This window comes from Balaenoptera ricei, chromosome 1 (assembly GCF_028023285.1).
Source record: "Balaenoptera ricei isolate mBalRic1 chromosome 1, mBalRic1.hap2, whole genome shotgun sequence".
NCBI classification, from domain to species: Eukaryota; Metazoa; Chordata; class Mammalia; order Artiodactyla; family Balaenopteridae; genus Balaenoptera; species Balaenoptera ricei.
Genome location: NC_082639.1, coordinates 60,808,188 through 60,832,163, shown reverse-complemented (window position 1 = coordinate 60,832,163; position 23,976 = coordinate 60,808,188). Strand labels below are relative to the sequence as shown.

Sequence of the window (23,976 nt, the reverse complement as noted above, 5' to 3'; positions counted from 1 at the left end):
CCTCAGAAGACTTTAAAGCAGGAATTGACATTATTAGATAAGCCCGAAGACTGTTTAATTGAGTTGGGAGGCAAGAGATTTTTAGAAAAACAATCTTTAGAACAAATGTGGTAAACTTGACTTAAAGAAGAACAGTGTATTTAGAAAAGTAAGGGATAGATTAGAAAGATAAATGAAGGAATCTACAGTGGTTGATTATCTCTTGGATACTGGTAGTAATGGAAGGATTCAGAGTAATTCCAAAGCCTTTATCATGGATTAATGGCTATCATTAATTAATTGATATACAGAAAATAGGAAAAAGAACAGTATGGATTTTAATTAATTTGTGTTAGGTTTGTTGAATTTGAGTTTTCTGTAGTATATGCAGGTGGAACTGTACAAGTAAGAAGTAGGAGATAATTAGACTGGAGCACAGATGGAAGTAGAAGGCAGAAGATACACATTTAAGTAATACTTGGAGCAGTAGGGCATAGCTCCAAAAACTTGAGACACAAAAAACTGAAAACTTTAAAAGTACTCTATATGGGAGAAGAAGGAAAGAGAAAGTTAAATTAGTTGTGGTTTTTTGGAGTTCTTCATTTGAGCCTTTGTATGAATTCTGTCTAATATCATCCAAATCCTCTAAAGCTGATTTTATTTTCATTATCAATCACTGTTAATAAGATTCTTACAGTATGGGAGTACAAATATTGACCCTCCCCCCAAAATGATGGTAATTTTGTCTAACTGTGTTTTTTTATATAAATTTATTTGTTTAATTTTATTTATTTTTGGCTGCTTTGGGTCTTCGTTGCTGCGGGCAGGCTTTCTCTAGTCGCGGAGCACGGGCTCGAGGCGCGTGGGTTCAGTAGTTGTAGCACACAGGCTCAGTAGTTGTAGCTCGTGGACTCTAGAGTACAGGCTCAGTAGTTGTGGTGCATGGGCTTAGTTGCTCCACGGCATGTGGGATCTTCCCGGACCAGGGATCGAACCTGTGTTCCCTGCATTGGCAGGCGGATTCTTAACCACTGGGCTACCAGGGAAGTCCCTGTCTAATTGTGTTCTGAGTGTTCGTTTCTGCTTCCACAAGGTGACGTTATTTTTAATGTGAAGTCTCATAGAACAGGAATTTCTTTGCATACATTACTATGCTATATATAGTTGTTGTCACTACGTTTTTAATAATGGTTGGTCATTTTAACATAATTTTCTATTCACTAAATGTCTTCAGTCAATTACAGTATATTTAGTTAATGGAAACTATATGACTTCTGCTTTTCATTGATATCTTTTCTATTTAGGAAATTAATTCTTTTTGTTCTTTAAGTCAACAGGGGTCTGTTTGAATTTGAAGGCAAGGTAGATTGAATAAACATTTATTAAAGTATTTGCCTTTATAGTGGAGAAGAATTATAAAAAAAATTCTACTACATTTAGGTAATATCGCTTTGATATTAAAGTTAAGTTATAATGAACATGAAGGTTAACCAGATTCATATAAATTTGAATCTGTAAAGAACCCTAATGTTTATATAGGTCATTGGTTCTCACACTATTTGGATTTTATAGACCAGAAAAGAATTTTATTTAAGGATTGATGTAGAGTAGCTGACTTTTTCATTTTAGCATATAAGAACTTTAAAAGTACTTTCTTCTGCGATCACAAGTTCATTAAAAAAAAAAAAAAGACATTTTGAAACCAAAAATAGTAGAAAGAATAGTCCTTAAATTTAAAAAAAGAATATAATTTATAAAGAAAAAAAATCCACCCTGGTTCCCAGTTTTTTCATTTGGCTGCATATCACTGGAAACTTGAACAGTTGGCCACTGAAATGTAGACTTCTGTTTGGGAACTGCTGACCGAGATCACAGAGCTAGTGTATAACTGAAACTAGGTCCCATGTTCCCTGACTTTTAGGTCTCATCCTCTTCTGTCCCAAAAGACCTTTAGTAATTTAAACATTGCTCTTTGATTTTTGACTTTTAAAAATACATTGGGATTAAAGTTAGACCTGTGGTTAAAAATAAGTGTAGATTCTACTATTTCTCATATTCTTCCCTGAGCTTTTCCTAATTTGGCCTTTGTGGACAAAACAAATCTGATTTAATAAGCTTTTATTACTGTCTTCTTTCCACATTATTTTTCCCCCAACCTTATACTTCCCTTATACTTCTGTATTCCACATAGGCATTAAGTAGTTTATGAGTGCATACTATAAAATAGTAAAAATAATAGTATTTTTATTTGTTTGTATGTATATATATGTATATGAAAACAGGACCAGGAGGAAATCAGCATGTATTGATGTATACATTTTACCCCCCTCTGTACATTTTTTCATCTTATTTCATTCAAGGCTAATATTTTCCCTTATTTTAATAAATGTTAGGGATTGATTGATTTTGCTAGTTAATTTTAGACCTTTATTCTAATAAACAAAACTTATACTTACCTAATTGCAGGCACAGTAGTAAGCAATTTATATAGAGCCTCTGTAGTAACTCCATGTAGCAGATTTCACTTTATTCTTAATTGACATATGAAAAAAAGAAACTGAAGTTTAGGGAAATTAAGTGTTCCATGTTTATACAGCTAATAAGTAGTAATGCTGTGGTTTGCGCTTAGGCAATTTGTCTAAATCTCCATCTCTTAACTGTTGAGAAGACGCTCTGAGGGGTTTCAGGTTTTATTAGAGTCAGAAGTTCTTTTCACAGATAGAATAGGGTTCATTTTAGTATTTTTTATGCTGTGTTGGTGGTATGTGAGAGTACAGCCTCAAGTGAAAGAAGAACAGATGCAACTGGTAACAATTGCAGATAATTACATTTTTAGAAAAATAATGTCCAGTGGGATTTTTGAGATCTATCTTTGAGATCATCTTTTAGATCAGTGTTGACAACAGGACACTGCATCATCTGACTGAGATTGGTAATCTTGACTCAGTCACATAAAACCTACTGATGATTAAAAACTAGCAAAACTAGTATGAATAAGTTGATGTCGAGGTATCTGTTTTCAGTTTTCCTTGAGGATCATAACAGTTTTGCTAAAGGTATTTTCTAACTTATTCACAGTATCTATATTATATCTCTGTGTAATAAGCCAGTGGTGTTTCCTAGCATGGTGAAATTGTTTTTCATAAATTTTTTATTGAGGTGTAATTGGCAGTCTAGCATGGTGAAATTTATTTTAAATTAAAAAAATTTTTTAAATTTAAATTTTAGTTACAGCTCTTTTAAGGAAGCTTAAGCAGCAATCCAGGGAAAGTGTTGAAGAAAAACGACCTCGATTATTAAAAGCCCTGAAAGAGGTAGGCTAAATTTCTTTGCTGATTTTGCACTAAAGGATAATTGCAAGTTACTTTTAAGCATTTTAAAAATACAGTTTAATTTCTCACTAATTATTAAGGGTCAAGAAATGGTAAAAATCCTGCCTCAATTAAGCAATAATGACATTACAAAATACTCTGATTATGATGTGTAATCTTATGGGCAGCATTATTTGCTTTGATCTTAGAAGGCAGATAAAGAATTATTGCTTTCAATAAATTAGGTAAGAGCTCTAAGAAAAAAGGAGGTAAGTCATAATTAATGGCAGTAGTTTTCCTTTGTCCTTTGGATTGAAAGATTTTCTATGAGCTGAAGTGCTACTGCCTTAGGAGCAGTTTGCATTTTCTTTATGTAACAGAACTCTTTTTGTCTGTCCTACTTCATGATGTTAAGAGCTGGGTGTGCTGGCACAGAAAGGGAGAGAGGTTTGTTTTCTGTTGTTTTTTTCCTCTGTATTTTGGATGCGTGAAAGAACTGTGGGAGAAAGATATATCATCATGACTATGTCTTCTTTTAGGTATGCTTTGTTTTTGAAGTCTCAAGGGATAAATTTTTTTGACAATATTTGATTAATAGTTCCCTGAACAGTTATAGTCTTTGATGTTTAGCTTCTAATTTGTGAAATAAAAACGTTCTCTATAGATCTCATATGATGACATATTATTTCAGATTTAGTAAACCTGTGTTATCACTTTATAGAAAAAAGTTTCTATTGCAGTGGGTGATTTTATTAGACCATTATGAGCCTACACAATAATCATTTTGGAAGTTACTAATTTTTTAAATAACACTTCTAAAGTTATTATTTTTACAATACTACTTATTGTTATGCGAAATAGAATATTTATTGATGCAAATTTAAATGCCTGTCAGTTTCAGATATGTTCTTATGTGATTAAAACGTTTTTGTAAAATCTAGAGTGGTGTGAGTTTTCCTTTGTAGATATGTGTAGTAATGTCTGCTATTGTAATGTAATTTTAAGTAATAACCATATATATTTTTTGGTTCTTTCTCCAACTCCATACATTGAAATTATTTCCTATTCCTGTCTATAGACCTTTAATGATAACAGATTTTTTTTTTAAGCAAAATATTAAGTAGGTATAAGAGCTGTTAACGAAGGTGTGCATTCAATAATTATTCATATTTCATTTCTCAGCTAGGTGACTTTTATCTAGAACTTCACTGGGATTTTCAAAGCTGGGGTAAGAGTGTGCTATATTTTACTATAAAATATGTACGTATGCAGAAATGCAAGTGCAAATATAACTATTATATAGAAATGTTAACATAACAAATATTGCCCTAAGGAAATTAAAATATTTTTCATCATGTTGAATGTAATGGCTATAAAGCCCTATAGTAATACTTAATTATACTAGCCTGGTTAGTAACTTTCATAATTATTATTTTTAAGATTAAAAATTCTCTTTTTTTTAAATAAAATGCCAGTTCAAATATTATAATAATTTAATATAAGGAATTTTCAGAGGGAAGAGAAGAATAATTATGGGATTATTAGATTACTGAATTTAGGGAAGTTTGACATATAGTATTTAGATCCCTGAATGTGAAGAATTTGGTTAACATTAATTGATTTTGTATGTTTTGTCATCTTTCAATCACATTTGCTGCTTTTATTGCATACTTTATAGCCACTGTTTTAACATACTATTTGGTTGCACACTCTTCCACTTATTTATGAAAGATGTTAATTCCTAGATATTTTACAGTCATTTATTGATTTACCTTGGCAAGGTAAGTTTTCTCTCCTCCCCATTTTAAACATGAGTCTACTTAGGGAGAAAACTTTCGTGTCCAAATAGGAAGTTTGATACTAGTGACCTTTACTTTACTAAGTAAACAACTATCCAAACCACTAACTTTTGGGTTAAACATTTTTTTAATGTAATCTATATATAGGTTTGAATATAGTGTGCTTATGTGTGTTTTTTAAAGCATCTGAATTAATCTTTATGATATTAAAGATATTTGAATGCTTATTATCACCAAAATAATCATAAAAATAAATCATAAAGTAATCATAAAAATAAATCAGATACTGACAACTCTAGAAACCACTGTTAATGTTTCATATGAATATATCAAACTCTTTTCAATGCTTACAAACGTGTGTGTATGTACATATATATAAATATAAATGTATATATGTATATATAGCCTCAGCATTAGTTTTTTTTTTAATGGGATCATACTATTATATCATTATGCATTTTGTCACTTTTACTTAATATATCATAGGTATCTTACATTTTAGTTCATGAGGAAGTACTTCATTTTTTTTTTAATAGCTGCATAATACTGCACAGCATGGGTGATTAAGGTTTTTCTAGTGTTTAATCTCTAAATGTAAAATTTTAATCCCTAAATATAATCGTTTTTTCTAACATTGTTAACAACTTTAGCTCATCAGGCTAGTTTTGGCCCCATCAAAATCACACATGAGAGAGTTCCCTGGTGGCCTAGTGGTTAGGACTCTGGACTTTCACTGCTGTGGCCCGGGTTCAATCCCTGACTGGGGAACTGAGATCCTACAAGCCTCATGTCATGGTCAAAAAAAAAAAAAAGATCACACATGATTTTGTTAACTCTGATAGTCCTTTATGCTCTATAAATTATTCAGAAGTCCCAGTGTTCTAGAATACTGAGAGAAAAAAAGGTTTGTAATAGCACTGTATAATAAAAGAGGTCTAAGTTAGATTGGTCTAAAGCCTGAGTACTGTTTTTTCATCCTGTTTTTTTCTATCTGTAAAGACCCCAGTCATTCTTGGCGATCCTAAACTGAGGTTGTCCCTTGAGTGTACTGGCTCTTTAATTGATTGTCTTAGTAATTGTTAGTGGTTTGAATTCTAAGATAGTCACTTTATGTTGCTGAGCAAAATGTTCTAAAATATTTTAAAAGTGACATTTCAGTTACATGAAGAAACAGAAATGGATGTAATTACTCTAGAAATTGTGCATATGATCTATAGTTATAAACACATTATAAATGTTGCATAATCAAGTTCATTATGCAACCACTGAGGTACTTGTTTAAAGTATTGCTTCTTTGAGAACTTGACTTTGATGCAAAAAAGTCAGCCCATCTGTTTCATTGTTGATAAAGGTTTTTACTGATTTCATGTCAAATTATTAGCACCTGATGGTTAGATGTCATCTATAATTTTAAAAACTAAACTCATTGGCAGTTGTTTTAGGTGAGCAATAAAAGAATTTTAAGTTTCCTGAAAACAAACAAACAAACAAACAAACAAAAAAAAAACTAAACTCATTGGCTAGATTTAGCTTAGACACTTCGGATTAAAAAAATTGGATAATCTCTATTATTTGATTTGATTATCAAGCTTTTTTCCAGAGTTTAGGCATGGTTCCTCCCCTTGTTAAAGCACCTAATATTTAAAAAAAAGGCAACCCAGAAATAAGGGGAAGTTAAGAAATATTGAGGTCTGGCATTAAGTTTAATTTAGAGGTAGTGGAGCCCACAAACTCTACTCTTTCTCCTTCAGTGTTTGGCTGAAAATAGCCTCAGACTTGGTTAATAGCAAGTCTGAAGGTGACTAAATTATTCCAGCTTGAGTTTTTAGGTATGGAAAAGCTTTAAATTGGAATCAGAAGTACTGGCTCCTAACTGTTTGACATGGCAAATCACGTAACTTTCCTGAGCTTCAGTTTCTTCATTTTAAAAATGGGGATAATAATAACTGCCCCACCTATTTCAAGCCTTTGTTTTGGTGTAGATGAAGTGAAGTCATGTTTTTGAAGGAAGCCCTTCAGATACTGTAAAGTGTTAAATAATTTTATAATCACTACAAATTTAACATTATGTGTATATAGCATGTTTCAACAGAAAAACTAATAGTTTTTTTTCTTTATCTCATAATCTACAGAATATCCATCCTGTATTTGGGACTGTTTTTTGCATATTATAGATGGAAAACATTTGACCTAGAAACTCTTCTTAAAATCAGGGAGTAAGTGATAGCAAAACCAAAATTAAAATTTGAGACTTCCCATTTTTCAGTTCAGAGGATTATGCTGCCTTTGGAGTACTGTGTTAGACTCTCAGATTATGCTGAGGTAACTTAAGATATAGACAGCCTAATTGTTCAGTTTACATGGGGGAAGAAAAAGTCATCACAGAATTGGGAAAATGAAAATTGCTTTATTTTTGGAATGCATTAAAATCTTTTTTTCTCAATATCTTTTTTTTTTTTAACTTTTGCTTGTCAAACCCCAAGCTTCTTATTTTTTTTCTACATTCCTCTCTTCCTCCTTTTCTGATTTTTGATAAATGGGTATTGGTATGTGATTCTAAGTTTTGTTTTTATAGGTTACCATACTACTTCAAAAGATGTAATCAGTTAAATTTAAATTGTTAGAATGCTCTCTTCTTGTAATCATCTTTTTCATGCTACACCAAATATTTAAGGACATAAAAACTGGATCTCAATAAGCATGAAAGAGGAGCTTTGATCATTTACGTAGATTTATGCCATTATTAATCTTCTAAACTTCTGTTGTTTCATATAAGGAAAAATTTTATCAGAAAATGATTTCTTATGTTCTTTGACCAGGGTAACTCTTAGTTGATATTCCCTCTGGACGTAAAATTTTCTTGCTTTTATAAAATAAAAAGTCTAGAAAACTGTCTTCAATGCTGGAAATCATTTTGGATTAAATGACCTCTCAGTATTTAAAAAAGACATTTTTATATTTGGTATACCTTTAATGTTAATGAGCAAATATTGATGCTTTTGAAAAAGTTAACTAAAAAACTAGCCCTTAATTTTCTCCAAAGTCTTTGTTTCTTTCTAACCCAGGTTGATTTATCACCCATTTTTAAAACACTGTTTTGTAAAATATACATGTAATATATCTTACATAGATACACACACCCACTTACATACACATGTACATGTGATGTAATCTTTAATTTCAAGAATTTTGAGTTTCACATTTTTTCTTTTTTTTTTTTTTTTTTTTTTTTTTTAAATTTTTTTTTTTTGGCCACACCGTGTGGCTTGTGGGATCTTAGTTCCCCGACCAGGGATTGAACCCAGACCTTCAGCAGTGAGAGTGCAGAGTCCTAACCACTGGACTGCCAGGGAATTCCCAAGTCTTTTTTTTTTTTTTTTTTTTTTTATTTATTTATTTATGGCTGTGTTGGGTCTTCGTTTCTGTGTGAGGGCTTTCTCTAGTTGCGGCAAGTGGGGGCCACTCTTCATCGCGGTGCGCAGGCCTCTCACTATCGCGGCCTCTCTTGTTGCGGAGCACAGGCTCCAGACGCGCAGGCTCAGCAATTGTGGCTCACGGGCCCAGTCGCTCCGCGGCATGTGGGATCTTCCCAGACCAGGGCTCGAACCCGTGTGCCCTGCATTGGCAGGCAGATTCTCAACCACTGCGCCACCAGGGAAGCCACATTTTTTCTTTTTTTGGTATGTGGTAGTTTAATTATATAGCCTGTTATGTAGATTTATTTATCCATAGAATAACTCGTATTTCCTCAAAATATAGCAGATAATAAATAATAAAAAGCTATGAGAATACAGCTTGTGATATGAATGTAAGCAACACTGGAATGTAGAAATCTGTAAGTCTGATTGCATTTTATGGATTTTGAAACTGAGCTACAGTGAGCTTAAGTAACCCACATATTTGGGATTCAGACTCAAATTCGACTATCTAGCTCTAAAAGTGTCTTTTTCTGTTACACGTATTACTTTTCTGGTATTTAATCCAATTATATTTAGAGGATCAGATGGGATCCAGGCTTATCTGGTTACCCATTCAGGAGGATTTAGTTACCACAGGGCATCGTTTTCTAACTTACAGTAATATCCTATAATATGTACCCAAGAGTGGCATTATATCAACTCTGCTACTCTTACATGTGTTTGGTGGGGGGTGGTGGTGAACCATACAGCAATTACAATTAAATAGTAGGTATTTGAAGTTGCTCAGAATTGCTTTGTATATTATTTTTAAGTGGAAAATACTATTTTAAAGGAAATTATTACAATTTTGGTGAAATAGTAAAATGTTTACATTACTCTTCTTCTAATTAAAAAATTTGTAATCTCTCAGAACTTTAGGTGGTTATTTTTTGCCTTTTCTTTTTACAAATACAGTGCCTTTACTTTCCCGAATTCTGCCTTCTGATGCATGTAAAATATACAAACAAGGTATCAATATCAGGTAAGGTGATTTGATTTTTTTCTGAGTAACAGATAATTGAGATTTAGAGGTAGCTTTTCTTTTTGTAGTAATAGCTTATACTTGGATGTAGTATTTTATAACATGTTGTAATATATTCACAATATTTTATCTCCTTTGAGATACTACAGATAAGGAACCAAAGGCATAAAATCTTGACTAAAACAAAGGTATTACTATTTAACTGTAGACTATCTGGAAGGCAAGTAGAGTGAAGATCATGATATAACACTAAGAAGATTTAAGATGGTCATCTCCCTCTTCCTAGCTTTGTAGGGAATAAGGGACACATAAGGAGGACATAACTATTGTCCTTTTTTCCCTCCATCCCTCTCCAACCCTTCCCTCCCCTGTCTACCCATCCATGCTTCTAGCCATTCATCTGTTCAGTCATCTATACATTCTAGTGAACACTTTAAGGCTAATTTTAATTTTCTTCTGTTTCCTTTTAAAACTAAGATTGATGTTTGGATCTCACAGGGAATCTGTTTATTTTATTTATTTCAGTATTTTATCATTATCTCTTTAGCTTTCTATTAATATAGGTATATTTATAAATTATATATATCTAAGCTATATATAATGCTGGTGAATATGCCAATTTTTAGTATATTCATATCTATTAGTATATTTATATATACATAAAATTTTACATGTCTGTATCTTATACAAATCCAGAATATTAATTTGAGTATGTAAGGGTCTAGAACTAGTGATGTCTTAAAAGGTTATCTCATATAAACTCTTCGTTTTATAGATTAGAACGTTCTGACAAGTGAAGTGATTTTTATGAGCATATTGCAAATTAATAACTGAGCCAGGACCTCTCTGACTTCCTGTCAGATCTTATCATGTCACAAGGCAGAAATTTTAAAATATCAACTCTTTATGAGATTTATTATTCAATATGTTAAATTATAATGAAGAGATAATCTTTAGATGGAAGTAAGTTCTAGGGTCATTATTCTCCAGCAAAATTCTATTAAGGTAGAAGCTTCTGTGATTTTGTTTTTAAAAATAACCTCCTCAGATGTTTCTGATGATGAAAGTGTTCATGCACATTAAATTCATGGTCATTATAGAAACCTTGGAAAATACAGAAAAGTATAGATGAAAAAACTAGGAAAGGATTTGATAATGCTGTAGATTTAATTCAGTAGCCTATTGTTAACAATGTATTATGGTTATCAAAAAATTATCAGTTTAAAAATGCTTAATATAGGTGCTTGCCAAAGTTAGTAGATAACTTGGGAGAATAGTATTATCTTCCATATGCTACTTTAAGTAAAGGTTAGTTTTAGTTCTGTTTGATTCTTAAATTTAGGAGAAAAGGAGCTTCTTTCTTTTAAAAAATTGTTTTGCATTTATATATGACTTTTAAAAGTAAATGACATGATGCATATTACCTAATAAATATAGATGATAAAAAAACCACAAAATGGTTAAGATAGAAACATGAGAATAAGAAGCTGAGAGAGAATAATTGTGTCAAAGAATGTAGTTTAAGGGAAGCTACTGCAGTTTAGCAAGACTCTGAAACCTGGGACTTACTAGCAGCCGAGGTTGAGGGAGAAATGTGACAGGTTCAAAGTGCTAGTTATCAAACAAAGTTTACTAGACTAATGGAGAAGCTGCAGTTTAGGATGTATGGCAAAGGTTTTTTGCATAGATGAAGAATTATTTTAAAGAAAAAGAAGTTTGTTAACATTAAATATAAACTTTCAAATTTAAACATCAGGAGATGATTAGTTCTTTTAAACATCACTTCAAATGAATTTTACTTGTATCTTATGACAGCTATGTGATCATTTAAAGTATCTTCTTTGGGAATTCCTTGGCGTTCCAGTGGTTAGGACTCCACGCTTTCACTGCCAAGGGCGCGGGTTCGATCCCTGGTCGGGGAACTAAAATTCTGCCGGCCATGTGGCCAAAAAAAAAAAAAAAGTATCTTCTTTGTTGTCAAAGAGAAATTAATACTTTAGTAGAAATAGGAAAGTGTGGGCAACTTTATTGTTGAGAATACTAACAAATATTTTCACTGTTAATAATTTTGAGGTTATATATAACCACTGACTAAAATAATCATTGCAAACTTTCTCAGTCAGGCTCTTCCTATTTCGAGCAGGCCCTATTTCCTTTTCACTGTTACTTGGGCATTTTTCAAGTTTTTATCTGAAACAGAACATCTTCTACTCAAATCTTTGCATTTGTATAAAGAATTTTTTGTTCTTCATGGTGAATTACATGGCAAAATTAAAAGTATTTAGGCTTATAAGCTGAAAGCCAAGGACTAGTTAATACATTAAAATATCATTGTGATAAATTATATAAAAATTATATTATAAATTATATCATTATGATAAATTAGATTTAAGGGCTCAAATGTTGCCAGTGTCAGTCTGTCTTTGTCTCTCTGTCTCTCTGTACATCTCTTCTCTCACTATTCCTACCCCCACCCCTTGCAACCCACTACTACTCTCACCCAGGATGGGCAAGAAGGGAATGGAGGCAAAAGACTGTTCTGACCCTTTTCTTCTTTTTTTGTGGGGTATAGAGTTCTCTGGTAGCTGAAGCTTGGAGTCCAAATAGGCCACGCATGTAAAATGATCTGTTCCTTTTTTGAGACTTCAGTAGCCCACATCTTATAGAGGTAGGGGATAAGCCCCTTTTACTGGCATTATTTTCTCTTACACCACATGTACAAGCAATAACAGGATATGTTTAGTAGTACAGGCACCAGTAGTACAGTAGCAGGCCACTGGAAGTGGACCAGGGACTAGAATTCAACTGTAAAGCAGCAGGTAGAGTTCACTCATATAGGAGTTGGTGACTTGGTATTTTTTTTAGGACTTCTTATTTGGTTCTGAGGGGTGTGTATATTTTATATGGCTCAGAAGAGAGCCTCTTATACATAGGGTAACCATATTTCCCTGTTCACCTCTGTTGTCCTGGTAAAATTATTAACAGTATCACCTTCACTTCTTATTCGGTTCTGAGGGGTGTGTATATTTTATATGGCTCAGAAAAGAGCCTCTTATACATAGAATAACCCTATTTCCCTGTTCACCTCTGTTGTCCTGGTAAAATTATTAACAGTATCACCTTCACCTTTAAAAACTACTAGTTTTGGTGATAAATTATATGTAACCCTAGTTATTCTTTTGATGCAGCATGCGAAATACGTTTCATTTTTCAGCTTTTCCTATAAAGGGAAACCAAAAATGCCCACTCACATTGCCTTATCTATGGTGAGAACTGAAAAACCTACGAAGTAATGAGTTCTTATATTGCATTAGAAACTCAGTAGCCAGGTGGATCTCTCACAAAGACTTAAAGGAGTTTCCTTGGGCATGATCAGCATCTCTTAACAGCTGTGAGAACCTATTTCTTAGATTAAGTACTGTGTTTTGAGCAATCAGTCAGAGATATGCTGATGTGGTGATCTCCTACAAAGCCTTGTGCAAGATTGAAGCGCTTCAGCGTACTTGTGAACTTTTCCATTCCATTATTCTCCCAAATTTCAGCAAGTAGTGATTTGTAGATTTTATTTGAGACCAACCCACTGGATCGACCATGCCAGGTCTTGGTTACAATGAGCACAACAAACATACAAATGTGTGAGTCCATTAATATTTGCCATAGGAACGATCCATAATGTTTTCAGGCTGTGGAGATGCTGGAAAAGAAAATGCTGGGAAAAAGAATACTAATCTGAATCTGGGAAGTCAAGCAGAAAGGCCAAGAATTTAGAGTAAGTTAAATGGTTTATCGAGTTGAAGGATGAAGAAAGGTTTGGTATCAAGCATAAGCATAGATGCAGATCATAAGGACAAGACTGTGGACACACAGTCCTTAGTCTAAGAATGTGGTCCATCCATGGCTATACCTCTCTTATATACAGTTGACCTTTGAACAATACTGTTTTGAACTACTTGGGCCCACTTATACGTAGATCTTTTTCAAGAAATACGTACTACAGTACTACATGATCCAAGGTTGGTTGAATCTGAGGATGTGGAAATGTGCATACGGAGGGCCGACTGTGAAGTTACATGTGGAGGGGATGGGGGTCAGCGCCCCAAACCCTGGTGTTTAAGGGTCAGCTGTACTCTGCTGAGGTAGCAACTTGGTCTTGAAGGTATCACAGAATGTTAGACAGGTCTGGTTTCCTTTTCTGCCCTTCCCCCTTGACGTAACTTTTATGGAGTAGCCACAGTATAGGAAATGGTAGAGAATAAGGGTACAGTTAGAGAAATGCATCAACAATGGGGAAACAACCTTCTTCTTGCTGGATTAATGAAGTATATATTCAGAAAAATGAAATATAGATAAAATTGAATATATATTTAAATATTCTTTTGGTGTTTTTTAATGAGATATTTTAAATTTAACTTTTATCTATAAATTTGACTTTGAAATATGGTATTAGCATCTTGGTTTGAGTTTAGAAGGAGCAAAACTTGTTTAATTAAAATGAAGTTTTATTGAAATTTTATTTGTCAGAATTTCTCATCTATCCATCTTTCACAGGCTTGACACTACTCTCATAGACTTTACTGACATGAAGTGCCAACGAGGGGATTTAAGCTTCATTTTCAATGGGGATGCGGCACCCTCTGAATCTTTTGTAGTATTAGACAATGAACAAAAAGTTTATCAGCGAATACACCATGAGGTGAGCATGTTGTCTTATCAGTATTCCTGTAAATGGTTTAAAAAAGTCTGTGTAGGGACCTCCCCTGTGGTCCAGTGGTTAAGACTCCACCTTCCAATGCAAGGGGTGAGGGTTCGATCCCTGGTTGGGGAACTAAGATCCCATATGCCGCGGGGTGCGGCCAAAAAAAAAAAAGAAGTCTGTGTATGCAACCAAGCCTCGGTGTAATTGTTTTAAAAGGCATAAGGCATAATTGAGGTGGTTCATTCCTAAAGCTTTCATTTTCTTACCTCTAGTTTTTTAAAAAAAGTTTTATCATCTGTTCTCTATCCTGACTAATCCACTGAGTCTGTTTGCTCTTAATTCACTGATGATCTCCTAGTTAAATAAACTCTAACTTCTCATAGTTCTCATTTGTTGAACCTGTTCTGACCCTGTCCCCATTTATCTTCCTATCTTAGTTTCTTTTATTGTTGTGAACCATCTCTATCTCTTTAATATGAACACCTCTCTTGGCTCTCTGTCTGTACCATTTTACTTTTCCCAACTCTTTGGCCACCTTTCTTTTCTCCGTCTTTTCACTCTTAAAGTACAAAATTATACCGCTTCTAAACACCATATCTCCATGTTGGAATTGCCTCCACAACGACCTTTGAGAGACCATATTCACCATTATCTTATATCCGTTGTTCCCTGAATGCTTATAAACCAAAGAAAAAGCGTTTCTAGTATCTATATATATCACTGATAGCCCTACAAATGTTTTTAGGTCAATATTTTGTTTTGTCACTGTGGCTTTTATTTTTCACCATTTCCTTTCCTTACGTTTACCACATCTTGTTACCCCTTTCCTCAACATCTCTTAGATTAGACCCTCCTACTGTCAAAGCTGTTGACAAGACCTTCGTTACCTTGTATGTGTACTATTGAAATAAATAGTTTCCTAACTGGCACTGAGCAAGGAAAATTTGTATTCGAAGAGAAGAAAAAAAGACATTCCTTGTGGGGGAAACAGGATGAGTAAAGTCAGGGAAGTAGGACTAAGAATGGTTTATTTGGGAAACAGAAAAGCAATCTATCTGACTGCAGTGAAGGTTTCTCTTACTGAGCATAGGAACATGGTTTATGGAAGGCCTTAACAGCCAGATAAAATAATTTAGTATCTGTTATAGTCGGTAATAGAGAGTCATAGATTCTTAAACAAGGTATTGATATGATCAAAAAGTAATTTAAATGAATTAATCTTATATATAATAGTTTTTTGACTTTTCCTCCTTCCCTCTCTTCCTCAAACATTTATCAAGGACCTAATAAATGCTAGACACTGCTAGGTGCTATGGATAGTGGCATTGTATTAATAGTATACAGTTTGTCCCTTGGTATCTGCGGGGGATTGATTCTAGGAATCCCCAAGGATACCAAAATCCACAAATGCTCAAGTCCCTTATATAAAATGGTGTAGTATTTGCATATAAGCTACACACATCCTCCCATATACTTTAATTCATCTCTAGATTACTTATAATACTTAATACAATGTAAAGCCTAAGTAAATAGTTGTAAATACAGTGTAAATACCTTGTAAATAGTTGCCTGCATGGCAAATTTAAGTTTCGCTTTTTGGAACTTTCTGGAATATTTTTTTCCCCAAATATTTTTGATCCCTGGTTGGTTGACTCTGCAGATGCGGAACCTGCAGATATGGAGGGCCAACTGTATATCAATTACTATCATATATTAAGCATTAAATGCCAGCATACTGGGACTATAATCTAAATACTTTAAAGCTCTTTTATTAAATCCTTAAAATAACCTGTCTAAATAGTACTGTCTCTATTTTATAGATGAAAAAATGAGGCTTATAAATGTTAAATGATATCGCTAAGATCACACAACTAGTATGCAGGATGGATTGGAAAAGGGAGAGAATGGAAGAGGGGAAAATATGTGTTTTTATGGTTATAGGCATACTTCGCTTTATTGCGCTTCACAGATATTGCGTTTTTTACAAATTGAAGGTCTGTGGCAACCCTGTGTTGAGCAAGTCTATTGGTGCCGTTTTTCCAACAGCATTTGCTTACTTTGTGTCTCTGTGTCACATTTTGGTAATTCTCGAAATATTTTGACTCCTCTACCAGCAAACAGATTATGACTTGCTGAAGGTTCAGATGATGGTTAGCATTTTTTAGCAATGAAGTTTTGTGTTTTTTTTTTTAATTTATTTTTTGGCTGCATTGGGTCTTTGTTGCTGTGTGTGGGCTTTCTCTAGTTGCGGCGAGCCAGGGCTACTCTTTGTTGCTGGTGCTTGGGCTTCTCATTGCAGTGACTTCTCTTGTTGCGGAGTGCGGTCTCTAGGCACACGAGCTTCAGTAGTTGTGGCTCAACGGCTCTAGAGCACAGGCTCAGTAGTTGTGGCTCATGGGCTTAGTTGCTCTGCGGCATGTGGCATCTTCCTGGACCAGGGATCAAACCTGTGTCCCCTACATTGGCAGGCGGATCTTAACCACTGTGCCACCAGGGAAGTTCCAGCAATAAAGTATTTTTAAATTAAGGTATGTACCTTGTTTTTTTAAGCATGATGCTATTGCACACTGAACAGATTACAATACAGAGTAAATGATGGTGGTGCCACTGATAGAATTGGGGCATTTGGAAAAGGAAACAGGTTTGGGGTTTTAGATGACCTTCACATTGAATCTGTTGCTAAAATCAGTGTATTTGTTTCAACCCTCTCTTTATATAGACTTCTCTGAAGTATTTGCTATTATCGGTAACTCAGTTCTTAAAATTTGCATTTCCTTATGACTTGACCTTGATCATTAGATGTTCTTTTCCCATATCTCCTTCTTAACTCTCTTTTGCCTGTTTCCTTTTCTCTGCTCTCTTCTTGAATATTGATATGCGCTTGATGTTGTTCTCATTTTTACAAATTGCCAGAATAATCTCTTCCATTCCCACAGCTCTCCCTACCTCTTATCAGTTGATAGTTCACAAGTATATATTTGTAACTCAGATCTTCTGAGTGGGGACCTATCTATTTAAATGCCTAATGGATATCGTGTGTGTCTCCTAGGTACCTCAAAATTTAGCTTATTTAAGACTTAACTCATTATTTTCCCTTTAAGGTGCCCGTTCTCCCATTTTCTTTCCTTTGGTGATTGACATCATTCTCTGTTCAGCGAGAAAAATTGGAGGTTTTTTTTGACATCTTTTCTTGTATTCTCACGTTTCCTAATTAGAGAACATGTGTGGTTATTCTTGTCTCCCTCATGTCTTATAATTATCCCTTTTTTATTCATGTTGTTATTGCCATAATTTAGATATTCATTATGTCAACTGGACTGTCACAAAAGTCTCATAAATGATCTTCCTGGCCCCCTTCTTGTCTGCTTTTAAATTATTTCACATATTGGAGATAGATTGAACATTGAAAAACAAATTCATGACACTTGTCTTCCTTAAAGACACTTTAAAAGTTCCCTATTGCCTGAAGAATGAAATCCAAGTTCCTTAGCATGCCATGGTTCCTTCTGTGACCTGGCTTTTGTTCACTTTTCCAGCCTTTTTCTTACCCTGTTATCATAGATACCTTCATGCTGAACTCTTTGCAATTTTTTCCAGGCTATTTAGTGTTTCATTCCTTTGTTCATATTGTTTCCAATTCTGGGGATACCCTTCTTCTTGTTCCCTCACCCTGGTGGGGCACCTACTTAGTGTTACTTCCTCATCTGCCAAGTGACCATTGTTTTCTTGATGTTCTCACTAAATCTGGTACCATAGAGCTTCTAATGCTGTTTTTGTCTCTATGGCTTTCTTCTTTTTTTGGGCTAAGCTTCTCAGAGGTTTGGGGTTCTTTTAGTTGTAGTCTCTGGTACCTAATACAGCATCGGTACATTCTAGTTAGAGTTTGGCAGAGTCTTTCTGTAAAGGGAGAGGGTCAGTATTTTAGATATTTAAATATATTTGCAGGTCATATGGTCTCTGTCACAACTGCTCACCTCTGCTGTTATTAACATAAAAGCTACCATAGACAATATATAAATGAATGAGTATGGCTATATTCTAATAAAATTTTACTTAAAGAACAGATGGTGGACTGGATTTGACTGCTGGCCATAGTCTGCTGACCCTTATTCTAGACTCTCATATATGTACTAAATAATTCGAATTCTTATGTTTTAAATAACAGCAGGATAGCTAACTGGGCAATAGATGAGTTGGAAAGATAGTACTAAAGAGAAGCCAGAGATTAAGGCTAGTAGTGTAAGTATTAGCTGATGTTATAGTATCAATGAGATCACCAGTGGTCTGGTATTTAGGGTATATGTGTGTGTATTTTATGTCTAAAAGAATACAGAAATGCTAGATTTTGAGCAATAATCCTCAGGGCAGGGAATACTTGTTTTTTATCCTAATATGTATACATAAGTAATAATTGTTCATTAAATGTTTGTTGAATGAATGTAATTAACAACAGGTCTTTTTCAATGATGTGGTTAGGAGATAGTCTATGATTTATAGAAGAGTTATGTTTCAAAAGTTTATTTGAAATTGGGATGTTTGAAACTTAAAGCAAATTTCTTCATAGGTAGTGTTGTATATAGTGTTGTTGCCAAGCTAGTACATAAAATCCTAATTGATTTGTAATATATTTACATCATGATGGTTAACAGTTCTGTACAATCTATGCCAGTCAAAATTTCTCTTTAGGAAACTGTGTTCAGAATTCGTTTGGCTTACCAGGAATACATTTTCACCTGTTACAGCCTTAGCATTAATGTCAAGATTTTCTATCCCTCACTTGTAAGGGTGAAGGAAATGGGCTATATCTGGGTGAAAGTTTGTGGTGACAAATAGAAAGTGGGCCTCTTGAGAATCTAGAAATCAGGAGGTAGGGAAAATAGAGCCTCTAGTTATTGTAAACCTTATGGATGGTTCTCATTCTCCAGTCAACTCTCTAGGTTCTGCCTTTTTTCTCCCTCTTTTCTTCGGATTCTGGGGTCCTAAATATCACAGAATCTCTCTTGGCCTATTATATTTAGAATAGAACCTCGTCTAATACCTACTCATTTACTCTTCTGTACCTGGTCTCTTAGTTTTCTGTCCCTGAAACAAGCACAAAGCTTTCTCTTTTAAAAAATAATTATCGATCAACTATTATATGCCAGCACTGGGGAATATGTTGAAACAAGGCTGCTAATTGAGTTTGGAAATTATGGGTTGATATTTATGGATTCCTTTTCTTTCTATAAGGTGTATAGAGAAGATCCCATGTGGCCTCCTTTCCTTTCTTTCCTTCCTTATCCCCTCTCTCCTTCCCTCCTTCCCTTCCTTCCTTCCACTTAAAACTATTGGGAAAGAAAGGCTCATAGTGGTGGGTCTTTAGATTAAAAAGAACTAAAGTAAGATTCATCTATACTTAAAGAAAACAAAACCTTCTTACCGGCATTTTGTCTCAGACCTGTCTACTTAATTCTTAAAGTAATCTTTTACAATTACTCTGCATACTTTGTACTTCTGTAATAGGTAATCTAGTATTGTTTCCATTACATATCTGGAAGAGTGTGAGTACACTTTTTATGTGTCCTGTATTTTTAGATTCATAATTAGTTATAATTCTAACTTATTTAGTTATATGAAGTTTACACTTCTGTAATTGTTTTTAGAGTAACTAGCACTTCACATTTTTTTAGAATTGGTCCTTTTTGTTTTTTTGAAATCTGTAACATTTTAATTGTTGACATTTTCATATGCGGCGCTAATAACCTTTGAAAACCTAGATTCTTATATTTACCTTTTGCCCCCACCCCAGGAATCAGAGATGGAAACAGAAGAAGAGGTTGACATTTTAATGAGTAGCGATATTTACTCTGCAACTTTATCAACCAAATCAATTTCTTTCACGCGTGCCCAAACAGGATGGCTTTTTCGGGAAGATAAAACAGTATGTGCAAATCGAGATTTTTACACTTTAAAAATTGTTTAGTATTTAATGTTGCAAAAGTAATGTGATGGAAATGCAGGTAGAAAGAAGTATCTTACTTGTTTTCAAGTAGTTTATTCTCTTCTTCTTGAATCCAAATAGGGAATTATATTGGTTGGTCACAGAGTTGGAAGATATTCTTACAGAAGCCAGGAGAGAAAGTTTAGTTCATTTGAATTTTATGTTGAAAAATATTCTTGTTGTTGGTGGCCTTGTTATTATACAGGGAACAGTGTCTTAATATGGTTCCATTATATTTCTAATGCTTTATTTCTTAGGAAGACCACAAAGAAGGATATACTTTAAAATTCATTTCCCTGGACCTTATTTGTTTCTTCTTTTAGAATTTTAAACTATTACGCAGTATCTGTCCCTCAGTATTCCATATATTTGACTAAAATTAAATAAGCTTACATTTCTACAACACTGTAATTAAATTAAATCTCCGTGGCGGTTTCCCCATTAGTGAATTGTAAATTCTTTCCATAATTCCCATTTCATCTGTCAGCAAGAGGTTATATAATATATAATATTTCAAATATAATATATTCAAAATATATTCAAACAGTTTTTAGTTGGATGTATGAAGAAGCATCTTATAAAATTTTAAAGTCAAGGATAAGTAACACATTAGGTAAGGGCCAAGATTTTAAGAATTCTATTTATCTTTTATTACACACAGTAGAAATGAATATATCCTCATTAGAAAGACAAAAATAGCCTGTAATAGTCAGGGTTCTTTGAGAAACAAAATCAGTAGGAGTTCTATATCTCTCTGTGTATGTGTATATATCTGCATATAGATGTATGTATACCTATAGACAGAAGGAGAGAAAGGTGAGGGAGAGGTTGATTTATTTTAAGGAATTGGCTTGTGTGAATGTAGAGGCTGGTAAGTCTGAAATTTGTAGAGCAGTCTAACAGGATGGAAATTCAGGGGAGAATTGATATGGTCTTGAGTTTGAAATCTTCAGGCTAGAATCTCAGGCAGGGTTTCTGTCTTACAGTCTTGAGGCAGAATTGCTTTTCCTTTGGGAAACCTTAGTCTTTGCTCTTAAGGCCTACATTTGATTGGATATGGCCTTCCCATATTATGGAGGGTAATCTGCTTTACTTCAAGTCTGCTGATGTAAATTTTAATTAATCTAAAAAATGCCTTTGTGGAATTCACTGGTGGTCCAGTGGTTAGGACTCAGCGCTTTCACCACTGTGGCCTGGGTTCAATCCCTCATTGGGGAACTAAGATCCTGCAAGCTGCACAGCACAGCCAAAAAAAAAGAAAAAGCCTTCGTAGCAACATCTAGACTGGTGTTTGCTTGAACAGTTGGACATCATAGTCTAGGCAAACTGACATAAAATTAACCACCACACAGTCTTACACATAAAGCTGAAAAATCTCCCTTGACCACTACTCACAATCCCAGAGTCCTTTGCAGAAGGTTATCCAGCTGTATATCCCCCCAGACCTTTCTTTATGCTTTATGTACATAAATATCTATCTATAATAATATTTAGCTTTAGTTGTTGATAGGTTTATTTTTCATAAAGTGTCATTTTATCTATTGTTTTGCAACTTTTTTTCCCCCAATGTCTTAGAAGTGTTTTCTTTTCAGTAGTATTACTTCATTCTTTTTAGCAAGTGCATAGTATTCCATAGTATGGATATATTGTAATTTATTTATCCAGTCTCCTATTTTTGGACATTTAGATGGACACACATTTGTGTCCAGTTTTCTCCCACTATAAATGATGTTATGTTTACTATCCTTTTACATGCCTTTGCATTGTCTTTTATAGATAGCAAGAAATGGAATGGCTGGATTATGGGGAATATACATTTAATTTTTTTTATCGATATGATTTATTTTTAATAAATGCTTTTTCATTATAAGATTTCAAAAATTGATCATTATCACTTGAGTGGTTCCCAACCACAGAAAAATTCTCACTGTGAGATCTAGGTTCATCAGTTTTCCTCTCTAAGCCTATTTGGCAACACGTAGCATTATAGGATTCCCAGTTGTGAGATCCTACATTGCAATCCATTTGTTGGCTTGAAGTCTTATTTGTTTGTACTCTGTTCTTCTGGACAGCATTAGAAGGATCACTTCAAGAGAAGATAAAAATTGAAGCTGCTGTTCATCTAGTGCTACTGCTAAGCAGCTCAAAGCTCTTGAAGAGTGTCTAGGTGATCTTCTTAAATCTTTGACAGGTAAGGAGGGAGTCAGTAATGCTTATGGTTCCCATTTTGTAGGTAGAAACAGGTACAGAATGCCTTGCTTTCTAATGACTGGTAAAGAAGCCACCAAAAGCAAGGTGGAGATGGAAGCAACAATAAGCACTTAGTTTTGGAATGCCAGAAAACAACAGCAAGAGGAGAGCAAGTGATCTGCATGCAGGTAGAAATGGGAAGCTTGTTTTCAGTAAGTTACTGATCATGTTTTTTGAGGTAAGGTATTTCAAACTCTGACCACCTGTGGGTCTGAAAAAAGGTGAAGCTTAATGTTGAAGGAGCCCTCTTTTCTTGATGTCCTTTTAATCCATTTGAGTTTCCCTATCCCCAGTCCGTAATATAAATACATAATTATATTGATGAGCAAAACTACTTGGTTGTTCTCTCTTTGTTGAAAGAAGCAAGCAACTGTAACTTGAAGTTTGGGCCTGTTAGAGAATATTGGAACAGGTAATTAATTTTAGTTGTACTAGAAAATTTTATGTGACTAAGACTATTTCTTTTTATTCCATTTTTTTCTATCTATAAAATGGGAACATTAATTATCCCTGACCCCTCCTTGTAACTCATGATATTTGACTATTAGCTAAATTAAGTTGTCAGATAGTTTTGTGCTACTTGGGAGTAGATTCTAAAGGAATACTATGTGTTGTTTTTACTTAGACTTAATTCATTTGCAGATTAACTACCATATATCTTGTGTGTTTTAAATTTTCCTTTATAAATTTGAAATGTGTAATTTTATGTATTTTTTAGCTTAATAGAATGTATAAAATAATTTGATAATTTCAAGTACCAGAGGAATATTTTATTTACATCTAAATGTTATATGTTTATGAAGAAACTGTGTATTACTTTGAAACTTTAAAAAAAATCTAAGATAAACTTTATTATTTTGAAATATTTGATTTTGTTTTAGGAAAGGGTAGGAAACTTTTTGGCCGACTTTTATCTGGTGAATGGACTTGTTTTAGAATCAAGAAAAAGAAGAGAACATCTCAGTGAAGAAGATATTCTTCGAAATAAGGCCATTATGGAGAGTTTGAGTAAAGGTGGAAACATAATGGAGCAGAATTTTGAGGTATAACTTTTACTTTTCTTAATTTATAATGTTCTAAAGAGAGAGGAGGTAGACTTCATTCCTGGCATTCAGTGAGTTTATATAAGTATGCTCATAGGTTTTGTTTACCATGTATCACCTTTTATTTTTCTGTGATACGGTCTTAGGTGATTTTTTGTGAACCTGTTCTTGAACTTTGAGTCTTCACTAATAAATAGATTAAAATCATTTTGTAAGCATGAAACCTGGTGTTAATTTTTAATCCATGTCCCTTTGCATATATTCTTTTTCCTATTTCACCAACTGAAATCTGCTGCTGATTTGAAGACCTGGCTAAAAATCTACCTACTTTATGAAGTCATTTCTAGCCTATACCTTCCCATAAATTTTTTATTCAGTATGTATTTTTTGAAAACATGGTACATGCAAAGAATTGTGTGACAGTAGGAAAAGGGGAGGGAAATCAAGGAAATACATAGCTATATGAGACAAGGTAACT

General features: G+C 33.9%; 1 protein-coding gene across 1 annotated transcript in view; it reads left to right on the top strand.

The window, feature by feature from the left end:
- ANKRD13C (ankyrin repeat domain 13C) overlaps window positions 1-23,976 on the top strand; it is an 81,925-nt gene that overhangs the window by 35,616 nt on the left and 22,333 nt on the right. Inside the window, exons 4-9 of the mRNA XM_059924378.1 lie at window positions 3,208-3,293; window positions 4,473-4,518; window positions 9,463-9,529; window positions 14,078-14,222; window positions 20,014-20,145; window positions 23,337-23,498. Coding sequence (XP_059780361.1) covers window positions 3,208-3,293; window positions 4,473-4,518; window positions 9,463-9,529; window positions 14,078-14,222; window positions 20,014-20,145; window positions 23,337-23,498 — 638 coding nt within the window. The remainder of the gene's footprint in view (window positions 1-3,207; window positions 3,294-4,472; window positions 4,519-9,462; window positions 9,530-14,077; window positions 14,223-20,013; window positions 20,146-23,336; window positions 23,499-23,976) is intronic.